At 39.6% G+C, this 22,251-nt stretch overlaps 1 protein-coding gene across 3 annotated transcripts; it reads right to left on the bottom strand.

Moving 5' to 3' along the window:
* Nucleotides 1-977: 977 nt before the first annotated feature.
* On the bottom strand, nucleotides 978-17,663 carry ncoa4 (nuclear receptor coactivator 4). Of its 3 annotated transcripts, none has more exons than XM_067511506.1 (11): nucleotides 17,505-17,663; nucleotides 13,601-13,724; nucleotides 7,771-7,911; nucleotides 7,590-7,681; nucleotides 4,102-4,210; nucleotides 3,870-3,950; nucleotides 3,650-3,772; nucleotides 2,800-3,468; nucleotides 2,374-2,682; nucleotides 2,213-2,296; nucleotides 978-2,038 (listed from the first exon to the last, which is right to left on the bottom strand). In XM_067511506.1, the coding sequence occupies exons 1-11, from the start codon at nucleotides 17,540-17,542 to the stop codon at nucleotides 2,033-2,035; spliced, it is 1,776 nt and encodes a 591-aa protein (XP_067367607.1). In that variant the 5' UTR covers nucleotides 17,543-17,663; the 3' UTR covers nucleotides 978-2,032. The 3 variants fall into 3 exon arrangements, with proteins under 3 accessions (XP_067367607.1, XP_067367624.1, XP_067367616.1); XM_067511523.1 differs by having other exon boundaries at nucleotides 17,458-17,601; XM_067511515.1 differs by lacking the exon at nucleotides 17,505-17,663 and adding an exon at nucleotides 16,414-16,585.
* Between the last annotated feature and the right edge of the window lie 4,588 nt (nucleotides 17,664-22,251).

Genomic DNA, 22,251 nt, shown 5'->3' with positions numbered 1-22,251 from the left:
CTGCAGCTGTTCGCTAACATGGTGCAGCACAAGCATAAAGTAACAAAGTATAGTAAATGTACTCTATTACTTTGTTCTTTGAGGAGGTGGTTGTGTCTATCAGTGTCATTCTGGTAACGGGTGTGACCTCATCAGCCGTAAACAGGAAGTTTATCAGCGTCTGCAGCTTCTCTTTATCAGGTTTCATACCAGCAAAACAAGTCACACATAGACCAGTTCAACCCTTTTATGATGAAACCATGAATTGATCTGTTCACTATGACCTTTAATTGACAAACATTAGTGAAGTTATGTCGTGTTTGCTCTACGTTCAGTTTCTGTTCTGGTATTGATCAGGCCCAGAATCTGAACACAAAACTAATTTCGTGATTTTGTCACACACCTGTTTTATTGTTAACAGTGGAATGTAATTAAAGTTGCTCAGCAGGAAATTAAGCAGATTTCCAAAGTAAAATCCAGTTTCCTTCAGGAGAAACCATTCAACTTCCTGTTTAGTTTCCTGAACAAACTGGTGTTTTTGTGAACATTTTACAGTTAGTTTTACTTATGTTGACAAATTTCTCACTTAGCTGTTCTGAATGAAAGCATAGGCATTAGACACACAATTTCCCCATGGGATAAAGGGCTTTGAATTGGAAATAATAAGTAATATCTACTTATCAGTTTCATTATCACCTTCATCCAGGACTCTTGATTTAGAAATAAATCAGAATTTACAAATGCATAAATAAAACTGAGTTCATAGATCGCTGCTCTAAGAACTTAGCCACAACTGCTGCAAGTACATTTACTCATGTACTGCACTCAAGACTTGGTGGCAGTACCTCATACTTGTACTTCATTATAGAGGTACATATTGTTCTTTTTAACTGCACTATATTTAGTTTAGTACCTGGAGTGGTTTTGCCAACGTAGTAATATTTGTACACTGTAATGTGTCCGTACTTCCTATGTCAAAATATAGTCAGACTCCGCAATGATGTAATCATGTTTTATTAGTGTAGAGAATTAGAATAGGAGAGAACTGATGACACCACAGCTCTAAATGAGAGAAGCACCAATCATAGCTGATTGCAGAGTCATGTAACCTGTCTGCTGCTCAAGGCATTTTGATAAATCTCGTTTTCCACAACTCACAGAATCAAAATACATGTTTTCTGGCCCGGTCTACCAGTTGTTTATCGGCCGAATAAATGCTAAACAATTGTCGTCATAGTAACAACACTGGTCATATCATAAAGCTTAAAATGGCAGCGTAAAATCTGGACAGGAAACAAGGATTTAAGCAGTGTCAGATGAAAAAAAGAAAATCTGTGAAATAAGCTTTGTCTCAAAAATTGTTAAAATATGATCCATTAAAATAAAGGCTACTTTATATTTAACATTAATCCCACCCATAGAGTCCATGGTTCTGTCCCCTCCTGTCAGAATCAGATGAAGAGAAACTGGGTTTGAAGATTAAACTGGTCAGTCACAGCAGAGCGATGAAACTGGTCCGAGTGTTGCTGTCACCTTGGCAACATATGCACTGTATGCACTTGACACATAGAATTTGAATCATAACCTTTGGAAACATGTGAACATCTGCATCCACTTTCTTTTCTTAAAAATCAATTAATCTGATCATATATTGGCCAACAGATGCAACATTCTATTCCTTTATTTTAGAAAGACGGTGGAATTTATGTCTAATTTCCTAATAGTTACATTTCATTTTCTGCCAAATCAATACACTGACACCTTCATTTATTTATTGAATGATAAAAAGAATTGATTCTATAAATGATGGATTAGTTTTCCATTCGTGATCTGATTTATTTGCTTCATTTCTGGAGCTTTCAACCACATCACAGGTTCATCTGGTGAGAGCTCAGGAACAGCACAACCCTTTAGTTTGAAATTAAATGTGTGACAGTCTATCTGATCCTGATTGGAGGAGAGTGTGGCAATGTCACAGGAAGAAGGCGATGTTAGCTTGTTGGGTCGCTGATCAGCGATAAAGTGACTCAAAGAAGAACAAAGGTCATCACTGTCACATCTGTAGGAAAAACAGGAAACAATTTTATTAGTTTATTAAATCTTGTTTTTAGTTTGTTCAACTCTGGCCTGTCAATTGTCACTTTATTATTTGCTACACCTGTCAGAATCTTCGCCAAGTTCTGGTTGTAAAGGTTTATCTAATAGACATTGAGTTAACAGAGTTCCAACTCACCTGTACAGGTTCTCTGTGGAGCCATTTCTCTTTATCTCCACCCACCTTCATACAGGAGAACAGGTCACAGACAGAGGGCATCACCTGGACAGGTAGACCGGAAACAGTCAGGGAACAGGCACGAAACAATGAGATTATAATAAAACAAAGCCGACAGTTACTTGAGCCTGACTCCTCTTCCTCAGCAGCCACTTGTCCTCCACTTCAGCTGGACTGGGCTGACCCCCCAATGTGAGAGCAGTGGCCTGGGTTTTTACTGGGAGGACCCAAAGATCTGGATCCAGAGGACTCTGAAATGAAAACAAGGAGGAGGATGGCTTTGAGTGGGAGCTGTGCTGCTCCATGCTGGCCTTCTCCTCCCCAGGAGCCACCCAGGCAGAGAGAGAAGGGGTGAGGGTCTGTAGGGGGGTCTTGCAGGAGAGGGGGGGGGGTTTGGTGGGATGTAGCCAGGCCTCCAGGATTGCCTGAACCTGAGGAGACAATGTTTCAGACCTGGTTATGGTTTCACTTGTTGAGCAGTGTTGTGGGGATGTTTTAATTGGAAAACTATGCTAAACAATGACTGTTTAAAAAAAAAAAAAAGTCACCTTCTGCTCCTGTTCTGTGTGGTACAGGGTGGGCGGGACATTCTTTGTAGAGGACATGGCATTGCTGGCAACAGGAACCCCGTTCTTGTCACGTCCGTCCTGCTGCAACAGCCACAGGCTCAGAGCCTCCTTTCCACAGTTGTCTTCACAGACGCAGTCGGTATAGGTGGAGCAGAGCTCATTGGCCCTACAGGTCTGTGGCACCGGCACAGCCTGCTGCAGCCATGCCTCCAGGGCCCCAGTCGCGGCCCCTGGGGCCGGGGTCTTGAGACACTTGAGGTGGCCCAGGTTTTCGATCTCTACGGCCTTGGTCGTCAGGCAGCAGGAGGAGCAGTCAGCAGCCAGTTGGCTCGACTCCAGCCAATCGCTGGGTGACCAGGTGTCCTCAAACGGTTTCAACACCTGCCGCCACCGCTCAGCATCAGACATGGTCTCCATGGCAACATAGGGTGGGGTGACAAGCCAGTCACTTAGCTCTCCCTCCTCTCCCTCTTCCTCAGGTGTGATCTCTGATTCGTCGATCTTCTCAATGGAAAAGGACGAGCTGCAGCTGCTGCTGGTCCTCTCCCTGCTAATGGGGGTCTGGTCACGGAGCAGCCATGCCTCCAGATCCCTGAGTTGGCCCCAGGCCTTCAGGAAGTCTCCAGAGGCCAGAACGGGACAGGAAGTCTGCACAGACACACAGAAAGTCAATCAGCAACAAGCGAGGATAGTCTGAGACGACTTTACTGATCTGACTGACAGCTGAGCGCCACAGCTGTTTGGTTTTCTGGATGTTGACCAGATACAACCAGATGTTTGAAGAAGCTACAGTGGGCCTTGCCACTGAAGGACTTGTCTCATGTCTCACCTTGGTCTCTGAGCGGGACAACAGCCAATCTTGAGGGTTCTTGCTGCCTTGGTAGCCAATTGGAGCACTGCTAGTAGGACGGGTTCCCAGCAGCCAGTCACTCAGGGATTCAAACACGGGCGTCTGCAGAGACACATGATCGTGATCACTGAGGAACAGGTGAAATTAAAGCGGTACAGAAATATCTTCCTGTTCTCTGAAAGCCCAAGGGAGGAGTTACCTGTTTCTTGGCAGTGACTGGACAATTCAGGACCTGACCTCTCTGGTGGGAGGGAGTATGAGAAGACACACCCTCCGAAATCTGCAAACAGGAAACTCCTTGTGAGCATCACAACACCTGAGTTTGTGAATATGTATCTGTGCCACTTCATCTTTGTGTATAGATTGTTTGAGATAAATTGACCTGTCAGCATCTTACTTATGCATGTGTGGTACATGTGCAATTGTGTTACCTGTGCACTGATGCAGCCAAATGACGTGATGGCCTGCCTCAAAGAGCGGGCGTCGGCCTCAAAACGCATTTCAGGCGTTTCCTCTGGTGTTAGGCTGAGAGAGGATAACCTGCACACACAGAAGGTCAAAACAAACAATTAAACCATCTTCATTACTGCTGACTGTGAGAACCAGGAGCTAAAACTTGAGCCTTGCACATTTTGCTTCATTAATTCAGTCAAGTCGTCTTCCTTAACAGCAGTAGAATTCTTTGAGATCAGCCCATTTGCAGTGTATGATGGATGTTCAAACACCTATAACGAGACTACATTGTCAGTGCGGAAAAAGTCTTAAGTCAAAAGTAAAACAGATTTTGAGCTTGGAGAGATTACATTTCTCCCTCACTAGTTTCTCTCCATTGGCTTCCCATAAAATCAAAAACAGAATTTGAAACCCTGCTTCTTACATGTAAATCTTTTAACAGTCAAGCTTATAGAACAATATCACCCCAGTAGACCACTTCAATCTCAGAATGCAGGCCTACTTGTGGTTCCCAGAATTTTCAAAGGTAGAATGGGGGGCAGAGCCTTTAGCTATCAAGCTCCTCTCCTGTAGAACCAGCTCTCAGTTCAGCTTTAGGAAGCAGACAACCTCTCTACTTATAAGTCTAGGCTTAAAAACTTCTACTTTGATAAAGCTTAGTTATAGTCATCCTGTTATAAGCTTAGACTGCTGGGGGACCCACCCCCCAATGCACTGAGTTCCTTTCCTCCTCTTTTTTCACAGTGTGCAGCTACTGGTCTTACCAACCTGACCGATATTTTGTTGTTGCTCTTTTTTCTCTCTTCACTTTCCATTCACCCTAACTGGTTAAGGCAGATGGCCGCCCACCCTGAGCCTGGTTCCGCTGGAGGTTGTATCCTTAAAGGGAGTTTTTCCTCCCCAGTGTTGCCTAGGGCTTGCTCAAGGTGGAATTGTTGGGTTTTCTCTATACATCTTTATAATCTTGGCTTTATTCTGTTAAGTGCCTTGAGATGACTGTTGTAAATTTTCACTATATAAATAAAGTTGAATTGAATTTAATGTGGATAAACCCACCACATTAATCTGACTGGGTACTTTCTGGTATGGAACCCTATAAATAAAGTGGCAACAGCAGAACCAAATGAAAGCTTGAGCCAGAATATAAATCTGTTCCTGTGTGGGTCTTGATTAAACATCTGACCTGCACTTTAACGTTTCCTGCCTCAGCTCTACTGGTTTGTGTTTGTCACTTCACAACTGATCAAAGTTAGTTACTCATAAGAGATTATCTGAAATACATCTGCAACAATTCCCCAGCTAAAACTAAATTTGACCTGAAGACTCCCTGGACTGTGAGACACTGATGTTTGACTGATAGTTTATTAGTTACTAATCTGGTCTGTGCTGGTTACTGTTTGAGATATTTGTTAATCTGCTGAATGTTCAAAACACCACATGCTTCTGACTTTCAATTAGAAAAAGAGCCACACATACTTCATGTTCTTTGTCAAACTATTAAAGCCCCTCAACACGTAGATCGACTGTTTCCCGCTTCTTGTCCTCATGGTATCAGAGTCTGACTTAGTTCCTTCTGCAGATTAAAACCTGCTGATGCTGCAGAGCTGACGAGTCTGAACAGAGTCTTTGCAGACAGAAGAATGTGCATTTACACATGAATGTGCTCAGACTGGTATTAGGTAAAGCAGAAAGTCATTCAGTGGATCAGTCTTTATCCTAAGCTTTACTGTTTTCTAAGAGCTCCTCATGTGAACTCACAAGGAGAAAAACAGCACTGCCTTTATGATGATTAGATGTTCCTTTGCAAAGAAGCCTTACACCTCTTCTTACTTCATTAATGACTCACACAGATGAGTCAGCACACATAATTTGTGGTCTAACAGAACTTGTAGGAGCTGGTTCATCTCCTGTCTGCGTTCCATGGAGAACCTCCAGGCTGTCATCAGCCCCTTTGTCTCTTTCCACAACCTTCCACAGAAATAAATTAAGTTTTCATACATCTAATTCCCATTGGATGTGTAAGAACATCAAAAGAATTGATTAAATGCAGCCAAAGTCAAAAGTTCCATATGAAAACTAAATAAAACAAAGCTTTGAACAAAGTGTGAAACAATTCACTAATCACGAACGAAATGATGTTGTACATCAAATTAACCAGCAGAACCAGGGCCACAAAACTATATAAACCATTTTTTTAACATACCCCCAAACACAACTCAAATAACAAAATAAATTACTACATATCAGAATCAATACTAAACCACTGTGTCACAACACTCGATACATTTTTCACCTTACAGATAGGACACTTTAGGCAGAACACAAAACATACACCTCAAATGAAAGCAGAGACTCCACAGAATCCAAAAATATATGTCAAAGTATGCTGCACGAATGCATCAGAGGTATAGAATCCAAAGTATAAACAGAAATCGCTTTTCAAAACAATCTTTATAGCCCTATACCTTTGTATTACACGCAAATCATTCTGGTCTTTAGGAGCCTGGGGACCCCTTAGAATTTCCATATGCAGCTGCCAGCAACTCCCCAACAGTCTGATTCTGATTGGCTAAATGATTAATTTCCTCATATTGCCCAATCCATTCCAGAGCTAGAGCCCTGCATAAGCAGAATCATCAACTTTCAGTTTCGTTTGTGGGCATTTTTTTTTACATAGGAAATATACATAGGTCTGGTTGAATAAAAAAAAAAAAAATGTTTTGGGATTTATTGAACACCATTTGTGATACACAATTGAAATGTATAGTTTTGTACATGAGAACATTCTTGTGGCTCAGATGGTGCCAAAATGTCACATCTGGAGACCTCGTCTGAACCGTCTGCACTAAAACCCCTCCAATTTCATTCTCTTTCACTTTTTCCAGAACCAACCACTGCAAAGACACTGTTTACATGTTGTACTATGATCTGACAGAGGTTTAGAGCTGCAGCTGCATGATTCCAAAGGGATAATCATCATGAAATTGCTTTCTTTTTTAGGCAAACTTGAAATGTTTTACTTTTGCTGTGTGCCATATTCAATTACTTTTTACCAGTAACATACAGTATATACCACTATTTACACATCTTAACACATTTAACAAGTGTTCCCTTTACTTTTATGCTGAAAATATTCAAATAGGCCTTGTGGTTGCAGAGATATACTATGCACTACTACTACTACTATACTTTAATTATGGGTATTTTGAGCTAGAGGCCTAAAAATATGCCTAGTTTTCAAAGTCATTCTCTGACTTCTGCAGACATTTATCTGGCTGCCTCAGAGGAATAAATGTCTACTAGTATCCTCACAAAGCGCATTACCTTGTTTCTGTGCAGTAGAATTTCTTTTAGTTTCAAAACTGTTTTCGCGAAAAACTATTTAGATAACAAACATCAGATTAAACCAAAAGCAAGCAGCTTCTCTAGCTCTAACACAAGAACAAACATGGGACAGAGTATTTACTTCTCCATGCAGCTGGTCAGCTGGTTGTTTAGGTCGTTGTTGCTATTGGAGCTCTGCAGCTGCTGGGAGATCACATCAAACTGCCCCCGGAGCTGAAACAGGCAGCAAACAGAAAGCCAGCAGTCAGTAACCAGTATATCCAGTATAACCAGTTTGTAACAAGTATAATCAGTACATTTACCCAGTGCAGCTGGTGCAGCTGCTGCTGCAGCGTCTCTGTCTTGACCTGCTCCAGGAGCTCTATCTGACTGAGCAGCCAAACCTCTCTGCAGCGCAGAGCTTCCTGTTGACGGCTCACACAGCTTTGGAGTTCCAAGCGAACCTGGGGAGAAACAGTCAGGTGAGACAACAAACTGAATCTATAGCCTGCATTCAGCTCAGCAGCTGACAGAGTGTTGCTATTAGTCCCAAGTTAGGTTCTCTGTAATTAGTTAAAAGTCATTTTCAACCTCACAATCAACATAGAAATTAAAACACTGAATCTTCCTTACTCATGTTTGGTCTGTTGTCAGTCTGCAGCCATGGAAACATGATTGAAATCCAAAGATTCATTCTTGTCAACTGGACTTCTTTTGTCTTGGTTTTGCTACTTATCCAAGCAGCTCTGTCAGTCTGAATAAAAGTGGCTAGGGAACTGAGTTATATCCTCAAGAGTAGGCCTTTGTTCCACCCTTGCCCAAATAGGTAGGAACAGGGTGGAGTCATCAAGATATAACAATTACGACCACAACATATTTTTTTTATAATATTGCCCCACATGCTCAAAATCTGTATTTCCACATACTGCAGCTGGTCATGCCAGAGATCTTGTTAGGAATGATGGTGATTCACATCAGTTTGGACAAAATTTAACTCAACACATTTTAGAAAGAAGAAATGTCATCCAGTGGAACTGAGAGTCTTTAATAGTTTGTTTGGCAACAACAGATGAACAAGCTAATATAGGCTGCAGACTGACAACCAGTAAAACATTAAAAGAGAAGATTCAATGTTGGTTTTAGCATCTGCCTTTCAACAGTAAAAACTGGTTCGATAGTAGCACCAAGTTCTTGCTGGTCTTACTGTTTTGTTTTTTTTAAATAGATTTAAGTGCATAGGAAGGTGGGAAAGAGTTCTGTTTTCAGCACTTTTTTGAATTTTGGGAATGAGTCTGCTGAGCGTACAAGTTTGGTAGTTCGTTCTACCATCGTGGGATCATTGCGATAGTGTTAATTACAGTTTGTGTCAAACATAATCACCTTGCATAGTGATTACAACAGATTGCACAAATGCGTTTGACCAGTAGTGTTTGGATGCTAATAAGGCTCACGAAGACAGGAGCAACATTTGTAAAAAGATGTTTAAATATGCTTCTTGTTATGCTTGGGGTAGGAACTGCTGCAGAATTGACAATATATATACAGCAACAACATGGATGTATGGCGTCGCTGTAGCCTGTGTTAAAACAAATTGGTTTCCAACAGGTTCGCAAGCAACCAGCTCTTGCACCACTTAAGCAATCAGTTTGTGATTAAACCCTTAATGGAAACAGTTATAAAAAGTCAAGGATCTGTCAAATCACACTTTATGTAAACTGTAAAAACAAGAAGTTTACCTGAAGCTGCAGTGGAGTACACCTGATTCCAGTAGTTTTAGCAGTCTACAGACAAATTTGATCCACTCTGCTACAGCAAAGCCCGGCAGCTTAAGTCATGGATGTGAGCCCATCTCTATCCTCCACTCTTTTATATCATCCCTCTCTTCCTGCTTAGTCTTTTGTAAGCTCGCTCAAACAGCTCGCACACAAACACAGGCCATATGACCTATGGAGGGTTACTTGGCCCTGGGTTACCATAGCAACCACAGGTGGAAGAACAGATAACAAGAGGGATTGGGGGTTGCTGGTTTTGGTGTTTGAGTCAATCATGATGAAGCCGGAACAAAGAACTGCCCACAGAGATCTCTGCTCTGGACAACAGTAGATCCGACAAAAACCACACAAAGAACCAGGGACACGAGAGTCATGATGGTGATTAATGAGGAAGATCAGACCAGCACATGAGAGACTCTGTAGGCTAAACTGAACAGACTCACTACATTCTTATAATTACAGCCTGTGAACCTGCAGTTTAACCAGTAACAGAATATACGTCACTTTATCATTTATTATACTAAAAATTCAACTTAAAGGGATCCATGATGTGTTTATGACAACCAGCCAGGACAGATATCATTGTCTAAAACTTTAATGTCTGAGGCCTTTTAATAAAGGTAATGAATCAAAAAGATCTTTAAAATTAAATCTGACCTGAAAACATTTTAACCAAAAGCCATCCAAGAACTGAATGGCAACACAAACACACTTCCAAAGTATATTTGAATATACTGTACTATAGACATTCAGCCAATTAGACACAATAGCTATCCAACAAACAATTGTGCTATATTGTCATGTGCAATATAGATCTGTAATTATTTTTAACTGCTTTCTATATGTATACATTATGTGTAGTATGAATTTGTGTAATATGAAATATACACCACTCACAAAAAGTTAGGGATATTTGACTTTCAGGTGAAATTTATGGAAAAAGTACGGTTATGCTAAATTTATATATCACAAAAGTAGGGCATTTAAACAGAAGCATGCATTTGCAATTTCTTTAACAATTTATTGAAAAAACAAACAAAAAAACAGTGGTGGTTATACACCAATAAAAAAAAATTCTATGCCTTAATAACTTGTCAAGTTTTAGGTGTCGTCTGGATCTCATGATGTCAAAATGTGGACACCATGATAAAGAGGACTGTTGAAATACAAACTGTCAATGAAACAGAACACTTGGTGATTCATTGATCAGACATTCAAAAGTTTAGAGAAGGTTAAGTTCACCTGTAAAGGTTATAGTGCATTTTAAATTCTGAAATTTCACCCAAAAGTCAAATATCCCTTTTTGTGAGTAGTGTACTGTAATTCACTTGAAAATATCAGGTGCAATATTCTTATCCAATAAAAGACAGAACACAGTTAATATGTTCTCTTCCATTTACATTCATTGCGTAATATCATGCAGTATCATCATGTCCAATATTGTTGTGGGATCACCTATTGTTAACCAACTCTTTTATTTCACTTTATTTTTTTTTCTTTTCGGCATTATAAGGATCAACACCCAATTTCATTTTACTCTGTACAATAATAACTAATTTATCTAGAAATTGTGCACATTGATTGATATGTAATCCTATGTTTTTACAGTGTCAACTAACAAATTCCTTGTATCTGAGTTCTCACACACACACACACACACACACACACTGCTCACCTGACCAAGGTCCACTGACCATGTGGTCTGTGGACAACTGCAGCTCAATTATTATGAATAATTATAAAGCAGGAGCAGGTGTGGGATTAAGGCTGTGTGTGCTTTTATGCTGTAATGTGTGTTCATTACTTTTTACAGTTCCATTTTGAGTTAAAACTGACCACTGAACATAATCAGTATTTACGGCTGCCAATATAATTGATTCTTCTGCAGATAATTTTCCTCACTACTCGATGGGTTTGCCTCTAAATTGACAGGAAATTTGAAAACAAAACAAAAAAAAAGGATTTAATTTCAAACCATCAAAAGGTTTCGGTTTTTTCTTACCAATATTCAGGTTACTTGATTTCCTTGCAAGTCTAAGAAGCTGCAGATAATTAATATCAGAGGTGAAACGTGAGTAAACTCTGAAACTAACTTAACACTAATGTGACTGCAGCATCAGGTCAGCTGTGGTTAATGTTGGCAACACTGCTCAATCACCCAGACTCCTGCAGTAGCTTCTCCTCACTCAAAATACTGAAGAGACAATTTCTCTTAATCCTTGTCTGTTCCTGGTCTCTTTGCTGCAGACCAGGATCATTAAAAGGTCATGGTCCATCATATGCACACGAATATACATTTTCAGTGTAAATTTGAGCACTGATCCACACTTACTACTATAACAACAACCCTAGCTTGAGCCTCTTTCTTTCCCCCTTACATCACACTCAAATAGTCTTTTTCAGAAACTTCTACACCTCCCCACAAAAACGTATCTAAATGTAGCTGCAGTGTATATTGTAGCGATGGGTCAAACGATAGTGGAGCTTTGGTGCGTACATCAAGCACAAAAGGTGAAATCCCGTATCCATGAGTGTATCACTTTGGGGAAAATCACGTAACCAATTCTGTGTTGTAAGGAAGTGAAGCACCAAGTTACATTAATCAGAAACCGTTACTTTTTACTGTATCTGTGGTGAAAGGAGGAGAGGACACTTTGTTTGGTGCCATTTGTATTAGTTCCTCCCCCATCATTATCCACTGATATTTATGGAAACATCAAGAAAAAGGTCTTGGATCATTTTGATCTAATAACACCAAATAAGGTAAATGTTTTCCTTTCCTGTTATCACTTTTGCTCAGTTTTCATTTGAGTATTATTTTCAAATTTCTTTATGAGGGACTCTTCATTAATTATGTTTTTTTACGTGAACTTTAAATTTTATTTGCAAGTAAAATGTGGGCTCTTCTCCACAGAACAACACAGGAACACTTTATCAATGCACCTCTACAAACTTGCTTTAAAATTGTTATGTTCTTGCACCGTACTTGAGTTTATTCTAAAGCAAGTACTCCCACTTCCAGATTTTTTTTATGGATAAATGACATTAACAAACATTTCACTTTGATTTGACATGTTTTTCACTTCTACTTCCTTAAAAAGTTTTTTGTATATTCTGCGCTTGACATACTATTCCAATGACTTGTAGTCATTATTGTGGTTGTATTCAAACTAATTGCCATATATACATTTCTTTTGTTCAGTTAGCACTTTATTATCAGCTGGTTTTGTAAACAGGACCATTCATCCACATGTCAGAAGGGATGAACCAAATTCAGTCTCCACAAGCTTTATGTGGCCTGCATATACACCAACACAGTGTCAACAGTGAGTCAGCACACTCCATGAAGTGTCATCTGACAATAATTTTTCTTTGAAAATGTAGTTTCTACATCACTTTTCTAAATTCTCATTCACAATGATAGCCTGTAATTTGTTTGATTGATGACTTTTTGCCATATAAACAATAATTCAACTAATCATCAGGCTGTCAGCATTAACTTATATGTTGCATGTTGATGTTTGTTTAGGAGTTGACCTTAGATATTAACTTCTGCTGTGGTCAGTAAAGTTAGATGAACCATTAGATGCTGACACAACTGACTCCCCTTGTTCGTGCATGTTTTTACTGCTGTCTTGTGCATGCTCTTATCAGCAGCACAGGAACTTTCTGTTTCTGGTTAAAGTCTAATTTTATACCTTTTTTCCCCTCCACAACAGAAACATCATGTGAGCAGCATAGGTTCTGTCCTGTCAGCATTTCTGCTTGTTCAGTGCAGTAAAGCTGATATTTTACACACACTTCAGTACAGGCACTTTCAGAGTTAAGCTTTATTTGTACTCCATCAAATCTATACCATAGGTCTCACATAGCAACTTTTCATTGAATTTCAGTCAATACCGTTTGTACAACATTCTTAGAACAGGGTTGGCTACTTGCTGTATGTTCAAGACAGGACTGTAACTCAAGCTTTACAGGGCCTAAGGGGGGCCCTAAACCAATAATGGTATCTTAGAATCAGAGTTCAATAGTGCATTTGTTTGTTACTGTAGGATTGTTTACTTTTTTGTACTTGTGATGATTCACAATTTAGGATTGTAAAATTGTGCTTACTTATATTGTAGATTTTTCTATATACATTTTATATATTGACTTTTTTTTTTTAATTCTACACAGAAATTCCTACCTCACATTTGCACACTTTTGCTGCTGTTGTAACATGGAAATTTCCCCACTGTGGTACAAGTAAAGTTTAATCATCTCTTAAAACACTGTAGGTGTTTTTTTTGGTTGTTCGAATGCGTCTTTCAAAAACCTGACCTGTATGAGTTTCTGTAACAGCTGAGAGAATACACAAAGATAAAAGGATGAAGATCCTGACCTCTCGGGCATTTTCCCTCAGCTGCTGCTCAGCCTTCATCACGCCACTGATGGCATCCTCCAGCTGATCCTGAGCCTGTCGGCACAGGATCAGGCCACTTGCTGCTGCCTCGATCGATGGCATTCTGCAGGGGGAAACAGTCAAAATATTAGCACAAATTAGAGAGGAAATATGGAGGTAAGGCAAGATGCTGTAATAGGATCTGAGTGCTGACTCCAGATCCTGTCGGTGTTTCAGGTTATTAACAGTGTTTCAGGATTTCACCAAACAAACCGTGTGAAAATTCTCAGTTTAAAGGAGTTTCCCTTAGAAAAATATAGAAACTTTCCCTGCAAACTCACTTCCTGTTGGTGAAATGAAAGACTGAACAAACTCTGTCCTCAACTTCTGCTTCTGAATTATTTTTATCAGCATGAACCTCTGAGAGGCCCACCAGAAGCAGATCTTAGAAATAATCTGGGGAGGGTTTCGGTTTGTTAGGGTGTTCCAAGCGTGTTAAGTGCTTTTAGCCAAACTGCAAACATGTTTGGATTAAAGGATTCGCTGTCACCTGCCTTATATTACTCATGTTTTAGTGGTTGTTATCAGACAAAAAAACATGAACACATCAGTTATTGTCTATATGAGGATTTGAGAGTGCAAAAAAAAAAAACTCTGCGGCTCTGTGATGACTCAATACTGGACCGGGTATTTGCACAGAATCTACAGTTGTGTGGTTGTGGGTTCCCCTCTGTCAATGATATGATGCTATTCTTGTTTGTGTGAAGAGGTGTTTTCTGGATCAACTAAAGAATGAAAGACAATCAGCGTATGAATCAGTTAGAAAACATCAGTTTTTATTCTACCATCCTCATAATATTCTGAATATGAAGTATTAAGGGGAAAAAACAAAACCCCACATTGTGAAAACTGATATGAAAAGCTGCACTATTGCAGCTGTCAATAAATACACTGCATTAGGGACAGGCGTGAAGTTAGTAGTTATTTTTCTCAGAGCAAACTGAAAAGCTACGTTTGAAAATCATTTGGATTACTGGATGAGTAGGCTGTAAAACTGTATTACCTCAAGGTAAAGTTAGAAATCATCTACTTAGACTTAGAGCACAAAGAACGCAAATATCGGAAATATGGAAAAGGAATTATCATTTCTAGTTCCATATGAAGGAAAAGATCATTCTTAATGTTTATTGCCCTGGCTTGTAACCTATTAATTAATCGGTTAATTTTGGTCCTCCTGCAGTACTTAGTGAAGCATTATTTACCCAGACAATTCTGTTTAAAAGTCAAACTTTGCAGTGTCTTCATCAATTGGACAGAAAAATTTAAAGTTAAAATAAAATCTGATCTATAAATTAAAAGAATTAATTCTATGTAAAAAGATTACCAATTTGTTTTTGTTAAACCTTCATGTAAACTGTGTTTTTCAGGGAAACGTATACTCAGCCCAGGGAAAGCAGTTTGTCTGCCTCTGATCTCCCTCTGTCCTGGTGACAGGTACAGAGACAGTGGTTCTGAGGACACCATTTCCAGACAGTACAATATTGCCAGAAAGAGTAAGGTTTTCCCAAATAATTTACAAGACCCCATTTTCTCCAATAACTAAACTAGAAACACACAAGGACAGGTCCCGGTCTTAGTGCATATAGGTGGGTCCTACTGCTGAGGGTGTGTTAGGTTTTCAGTATCAGCTGTAAACAGTCTTTTAGACTCTGATAATCCAGCTTCACCTTCTCCTCCTCACACACGTGCACACACACACAAGCTGGTCTGTTTTTCCAAACTGACATTTTACTTTAAACTAGCATTAACCGTTTTACTCTGAACAGTTAAGTAACACCCCCCCCCCAAATCCCTAGTAACAGCTGTTACTTTTTTCATCATCAGAAATTTATTCAAAACATTAACAGTCCTGAATTATGAGTGAAACCTCTGCACTTATAAATCTTACTGAAACCTCAAAACACGCCTTTATAAGCAGGAGTTTCATTTAGTGGAGCAGTAAGACACCATATTTATTTATCTATATTTTCAATATAGATCTTTCTATTTATTAATTGGTTTTGTCCTCTTTTCTGGCTTATAGTATTTTAAAGGTGCGTTTTGTATTTCGACTGGGTAGCACAATTTTTTTATCGATGTTATTAGTTTTAAATTTGTTGTTAGATTTTTATTTTCTTTAAATAATTCAAGCATTTATCTGTGGTTCTGTAGAATAGGTTTGATTAATTTACTTATTTTTCACTGTAAAACACTCAACTTGTTTGTTGTTAAAAAGGGCTATACAAATAAAGCTTGATTTGCTTTAATAAGAGTAACGATTGATGCAAATACCACAAAGTATCAAAAGTAAAAATTCAAGTGATGCAGAAATACCCACTAATTTCTCAGTGTAAGGGTATTTAAAAGATTCAAATACAAACTGGCTTAAAACTGGGCATCTCAAAACTATAGTACAAAACTGAGGTAAATGTACCGTGTTACTTTGGAGCACTGGTTTGCTTGACATAACTTAAGAGTAAAAACTTTAAATCTTCCAAGACACAGTAAAATAAGATACTCTAGTAGCACAAACCAATAAATCATTTTAATGATATTTAATATGCATTACTTTTACTAAAACTGTATTATTTCCTTAATTTAGTCACTGCTGCAGTTGTATCTGATACCTAACGTATGTACAGGTAGGATCGAACAATCATATATTATATATATATATATATAAAAATAAAACAGTTATCAACAACAAAACAGAGCCATGTAAAAGACCGGCAACAACAATGCCGATAAATTCGGTAAATCCTCCTTTACCGTACCTCATGGTTTTGACACAGTTCCGCCAAGTCACCCAACAAATATTCAGAAAACCTGGGCTTCTTTCGGCTGCAGTTTCCTCCACTGACCGTGAAATAAACCAGTTTTTGCGGTCTCAGAAAAACCAGGAAATGGAGGCGGGCCCGTCCGCCATCACCGTGTGCAGCCCCGCACGTACTCTCACCCTAGATGGAGCAAACTCCGTGACCTCCCCCTGTAGCGTTACAGCCACAGTCCGGGTTTAGTTATTAGCAAAGCTGACACGACGCAATACAGCTGATAAGGTTTTGTTTATCCAGCTGTCTCAGCTCAGTTCGCCACACGTCAAACAAACACATCCTGATTTTTACATTGGTGACATTTGTCTGGCGGGTGCACAGCTGGTAGAACAGCCTCACACTCTGTGTACATCTCAAAGGTCTGCCAGTAAACTCGGTTTAAAGATAATCTACCAATTTTAATTTAATACACATTTTTACAGGCAGAACTTAGCGCTCACGGTCACCTCTCAGCTGACATGACAGAGGTATTGAATATAATAACTACAACAATGTATCGCCCGAATTACAGGGTAGATCCAACTAATGTACAAAACAATCCAAACCCTATGTTACACCGCTGATATTATTTTTAATGAGTTGGGAACAGTAGAATTGGATTTTTTTTTTTCGTCAATCCAATTTTAATGGCGAAAACGTAAGGGATTGGGTCAGAACAACAAAAACGTTTCAACGTAATAACAGTTTAAAAACCGGGATATGACGATTTACCTTCTTAACTAGTTAAAGAAGCAAAGACTTCAGTGGGATTTCATGGCGGACTTGATTTGTCACTAGCTGGAGGTCATAGCGTGTTTAGCAAAGTTAGCTAACGTTAGGTCAGCAAATAATCTAATTGACCTATTGACAGGACGAGTGTTGAAAACTTTAACAACCATATGAATGTTATTTGCTGATAAAGACCCTGAGACAGAGATGTTAGCAGTGACAGCGTGGTCTTAGCTGAGCAGCTAACAGCACTGACGCTAATTTTATCTCCGACATTACCAAAATTCAAAGCTGCCGTCTCTTCAGTTGCTGTTGGTTCCACTCACCGTGAGCCTTTGGTGTGGACGCTCGCCTTTGACGTCATCAATAATCCACGTTAGTTTGGCAACACTTCAAAGCAAGAAAAGGAAAAACTCTCGCCGTTAAATACCAGCCGGGTCCAATGTGACGATAACGTCAAAGAAGAAAAAACAAAAAACTTGGCCGGCACAAAGTGTTATCGCGAGAACGGAGAGCAAGTTCTCGTTGCAGTCACGTAAAGGGAGGCTGCCACCTGCTGGTGATCTTAAGACACTGACTCACAGGTTGTAATTTGTATATAGTACGGTAATTTAGTGGTAGGCGTTCGGTTGGGATACAGAAGACCGTGGGTTCGAATTCCACCCCAACCTTTGTGGCCCCGCCCATTCTCCAACGGTCACCTCGGAAGGATTGCGGCAGGAAGGGCATCCGACTAAAAGAACATGGGAAAATCAACGTGCATTACATGTTCAAGTGTGGCAACCCCTGATGGGACAGCTGAAAGCCACTGTAGCCATTGATCTATGTAGTATGGTAATTTACACTGTCTATTTGTGTAGGTATAAAAGATCCACAGTCACAAATAGTTTTTCTTGAAAGAAGTATTATGAAAACGCTTAAGCCATGTGTTTGTTTTGTTTAGCTTTGTTTATGCCCAGTGTTTGTGAATTTACATGTTCCTCAACAATGTTAGTGTAATTTGAGTAACAGTCTCTATAAACTGTGTGCTCAGTCAATAAATTCTATCATTCTCGGCTAACAAGTGTACAAGTGATGAGTAAACCTTCAGCTGCAGGAAAAATACTTTAGACTTTCTGCTGCTTCATATTTCAAATTCACTACATTTCAGAGGTAAATATCACACTTATACTCCACTACATTTATTTTATAACTATGGTTTCTACTCAGAATCAGTTACATCTTTACCAGCTGCAACAAAACAGTTACAAATCCCCTCTCTGTCTCCCTCTCTCTGTCCCTTTCTGCAGTGTGCAGCTACTGGTCCTATTTTGTTGTTGCTTTTGTTGCTCTTTTCTCTCTCCACTTTCCACTCACCTCAACCGATCAAGGCAGATGGCCACCCACTCCTGAGCCTGGTTCTGCTGGAGGTTTCTGCTGTTAAAGGGAGTTTTTCTTCTCCACTGTTGCCTAGGGCTTTCTCAAGGGGGATTTGTTGGGTTTGCTCTATACATTTTACAGGCTAGACTTTATTATGTAAAGTGCCTTGAGATGACTTTGTTGTGAATCTGTGCTGTATAAATAAAGTTGAATTGACTTGAATTAACACATCTATAATTATAATCTAACAACATCACAGGCTTTCAGCTCCAAGGTATTATGACATTGCCCTGTGTGCAGTCTGTGGAGGAGAAGGATGGAATCTGATAGATTATGTTACCACTCCATTCTTCTTGCCAAGGTGGATTTTGTAAAAGAGAGATTAGTATGGATTCTGTCATATGATTCAGATTAGGAAAACTCAGAAAAACAAAGAAATGGTTGTGGCTTTCTTTTTGGAGGTTGAAAAGATATGTTATCAAGATTAGGTTTTAAAACTGGGTTTCAGAGTTATTTCAGAGTCAACATTATGATTAATGATATGTTTGAAAAATCACTATATGCCTCTGGATTAGGGCACTGAATCTGGAGGAAAATGCAGGCTGCACTTACATCAGCAGAAGAATAGACAAACAAGTGGGTGTTTAAACTCTGTATGAAGTTAAGTCTCAAGTGATCTGTTTTCATGGGTGGTATAAACCACTTTCCCCAAAGCCATGTGGCCAAGCACTTGAGTTAGTTAGGGTGGTGAGGTTCAATGGGGGAAGTAAAGGTCAAGTGTAAGGAGATCAATAATCTTTTTAGATCCTTATGTTGTCATTGCCAAATATTTTCTGCGATAAAACTAAGACAGGATCAGACAGTGTCAATTCCTCCTTCCATGGTTTTATTTAAATCAAGTCAAAGTCCACTAAACAACGTTTCCTGAACTTAAACTTGGCATTGCCTCCCTTTCCTTCAGAAAGGGGCAATGGTAAAACTGAGCAAGGCCAGTTCTTGGTTTTACAGCACTGAGAACTGGGACATAGCTGGCCAGTGCTGATTCACACATTTTAATGACTGATGGACTGAGGACACTGTCCTCCTCTCCTGAAGGAAGCAGACATGTGCACTAGGGACCATCTACTGTGTTTACTTGGATTAAATCCGGTATAAAGAAAAAAAACTAAAACTCCAAGAGAAGCTTTGAAGCATGAGCTTCAACTCATGTGTCCTCTTTGTTAAGGGATTTTTGTGGCTAATTAATTATGGGCGTCCTCAACCTTATGTCCAGCTCTCTGGATGTTTTCTCAGTGGTTGTATTTGTGTTTTATTATTGAAAAAACAGGCCTGTTAATGAGACTGTTATTGTCACTGTGTGAATGTCCAACATGAGGAGTTTAAAAAGAAAAGTGAAAAAAGCTGCAGATCATAAAACAACTTTAACCCATTATTTATGTCTATTACCATAAATTAATGAATGCCCCTTCCAAATAAAGTGCTTTTACTTCAAATACTTTAAGTAAAATATAAATCATGTACTTAGTTTTATATGACTAAAACTGTAAGTGGGTCCGTACATTTTTGTTTGTATGTTTGTACCGAATGTTTCTGCACAGCTGAATTATAGAACGAGTATCGGTCTGTCCAACCTATGGGTAGAAAGACGCGTCAATATAAATCGTCCGTACATGCGTTTACATACGATTTCCTTATAATAAGACAATTTACGAACACAATGTATTGACGTACGTCAATTTAAATACTGACGTTAATCCCCCCTTCATTAGTCGAACCGTTGATGGGTGCCAAGCATAAGAAAGTTACATGACTGAGATAATGGAGTCCACTGATGAGCGAGCGCGAAAAAAAAACTCGACCGATATCATCTAAGGTATTTAAAGCAGAGACCAAACAACATGGTGCTCTGGGAGCTCTGCTAATTGTTTGACATATTATGTGCTTGAATTTCTAAATGTAGATTGAATCACATTCCTTTAACTTGAATGGAGCTAATCTCTAAAACACAGACCCCCAGTTAAGACTGGACTAGTATATGTTTGGGGAACAAAGTCTGCTGTGGATCCTGAATGTGCCAGAGAAGTGAACTGCAGTGGTTTTGTACTGACTCCACCCGAAGACCTTTGTTTTAGATTACACCCCTCTCTCTGTCAGCTCATTTCCTACCTGAATACACTGAATGCAAAATGACATCACACCACATGGACTTTTTGGGACGCAGCACCATCTTGTGATCAGTGTGGTCTGTTTGCCCACTGCAGTGGTTAAATGAGTGACCTGCATATTTTTTTGTTCTGCTAAAAAGTTGTTTAATATATAATATATATATGTTATACAACAGGAGCTAAAGGACCACAAACAAATCCTGCTGGGATAGACCCTGACTGCCCTTAATATTTTCGAAGTAGAAAAGGAACTAATTTGCATTAAAATAAAGACATGATTGAGGATAAAATAAAGGTGACATACAGTAGAGGTTTTATGACAGGTATACAGGTAGGAGGGTAATGTGCCATCAGGAAAGAGGTAAGTGGAAAAGGAGACTTGGTGGTAGAACAAGGAAGTTCAGAATTGTTAACAGAGAAAGAGGTTCGCTAAGTAGAAGTGGGACACTGAGAGGACTGAAGAGAGTAGACAGGTTAGTGTGACTAAAGATAAGGATGGAAATGTATTGACAGATGCAAGGAGTGTGATGGGAAGATGGAAAGAGTACTTTGAAGAGTTGATGAATGAGGAAAATGACAGAGAAAAGAGAGGAGAAGAAGTGACTGTGTGGAGCAGAAAGTAGCAAAGATTAATAAGAGTGAAGTGAGGAGGACGTTGAAGAGGACGAAGACTGGAAAGACAGTTGGTCCTGATGACATAGCTGTGGAGGTATGGAAGTATCTAGGAGAGGTGGCAGTAGAATTTCTGACTAGTTTGTTTAACAAGATCTGGGAGAGTAAGAGAATGCACAAGGACTGGGGGATAGGTGTACTGGTGCCCATTTTTAAGAACAAGGGAGATGTGCAGAGCTGTGGCAACTACAGAGGAATAAAGCTGATGAGCCAAACAATGAAGCTGTGGGAAAGAGTAGTGGAAGCTAAGCTAAGGACAGAGCATTTGTGAGCAATATGGTTTCATGCCTAGAAAGAGTACAAAAGATGCAGTATTTGCTTTGAGGATGCTGATGGAGAAGTACAGAGAAGGTCATAGGGAGTTGCATTGTGTCTTCGTAGGAGCTGTATGAGGAAGTCTGGAGTGGCAGAGAAGTATATTAGAGTGGTGCAGGACATGTATGGCCGTGGTGAGGTGTGCTTTAGGTTTGATAGAGGAGTTCAAGTTTGAGGTGGGTCTGCATCAAGAATCAGCTCTGAGCCCCTTCTTTTTTGCTCTGGTGATGGACAGGCTGAAAGATGAGGTTAGACAGGAATCCGTGTACCATGTACTATGATGTTTGCAGATGACATTGTGATCTGTAGTGAGAGCAGGAAGCAGGTGTAGGAAAATCTAGAGAGGTGGAGGTCTGCTCTGGAAAACAGAGGAGTGCTTCTTCCTGCAGCCCCTCCACAGATGGATGAGCAGACTGAGCAGGATGAGGACAGAGGATTGGACATTGCTGACCAGGGATTCCAGCAAAAAACTTGAAGTGTTTTATTCAGTTATTTACTTAAGCCACGGTGGTTGTTATTGCTATGGGTCAGACATTTTGGTTTGTACTGTTATTGATCATTT

The sequence above is a fragment of the Channa argus genome, chromosome 1 (genome assembly GCF_033026475.1).
Source record: "Channa argus isolate prfri chromosome 1, Channa argus male v1.0, whole genome shotgun sequence".
NCBI classification, from domain to species: Eukaryota; Metazoa; Chordata; class Actinopteri; order Anabantiformes; family Channidae; genus Channa; species Channa argus.
The sequence above is the reverse complement of the archived record's forward strand: the minus strand, read 5'-3'. Positions and strand labels throughout refer to the sequence as shown.

Bases quoted from the DNA above. Each gene is read 5' to 3' on its own strand.
- ncoa4 (XM_067511506.1), bottom strand. From the start codon at position 17,542: ATGACGTCAAAGGCGAGCGTCCACACCAAAGGCTCACG. The intron at 13,725-17,504 runs GTGAGTGGAACC...TTCCCCCTGCAG, and splicing joins GTCCACACCAAAGGCTCACG to AATGCCATCGATCGAGGCAG. The intron at 3,951-4,101 runs GTAACACAATTG...TCCTGTTTGCAG, and splicing joins TTGGCTGCATCAGTGCACAG to ATTTCGGAGGGTGTGTCTTC.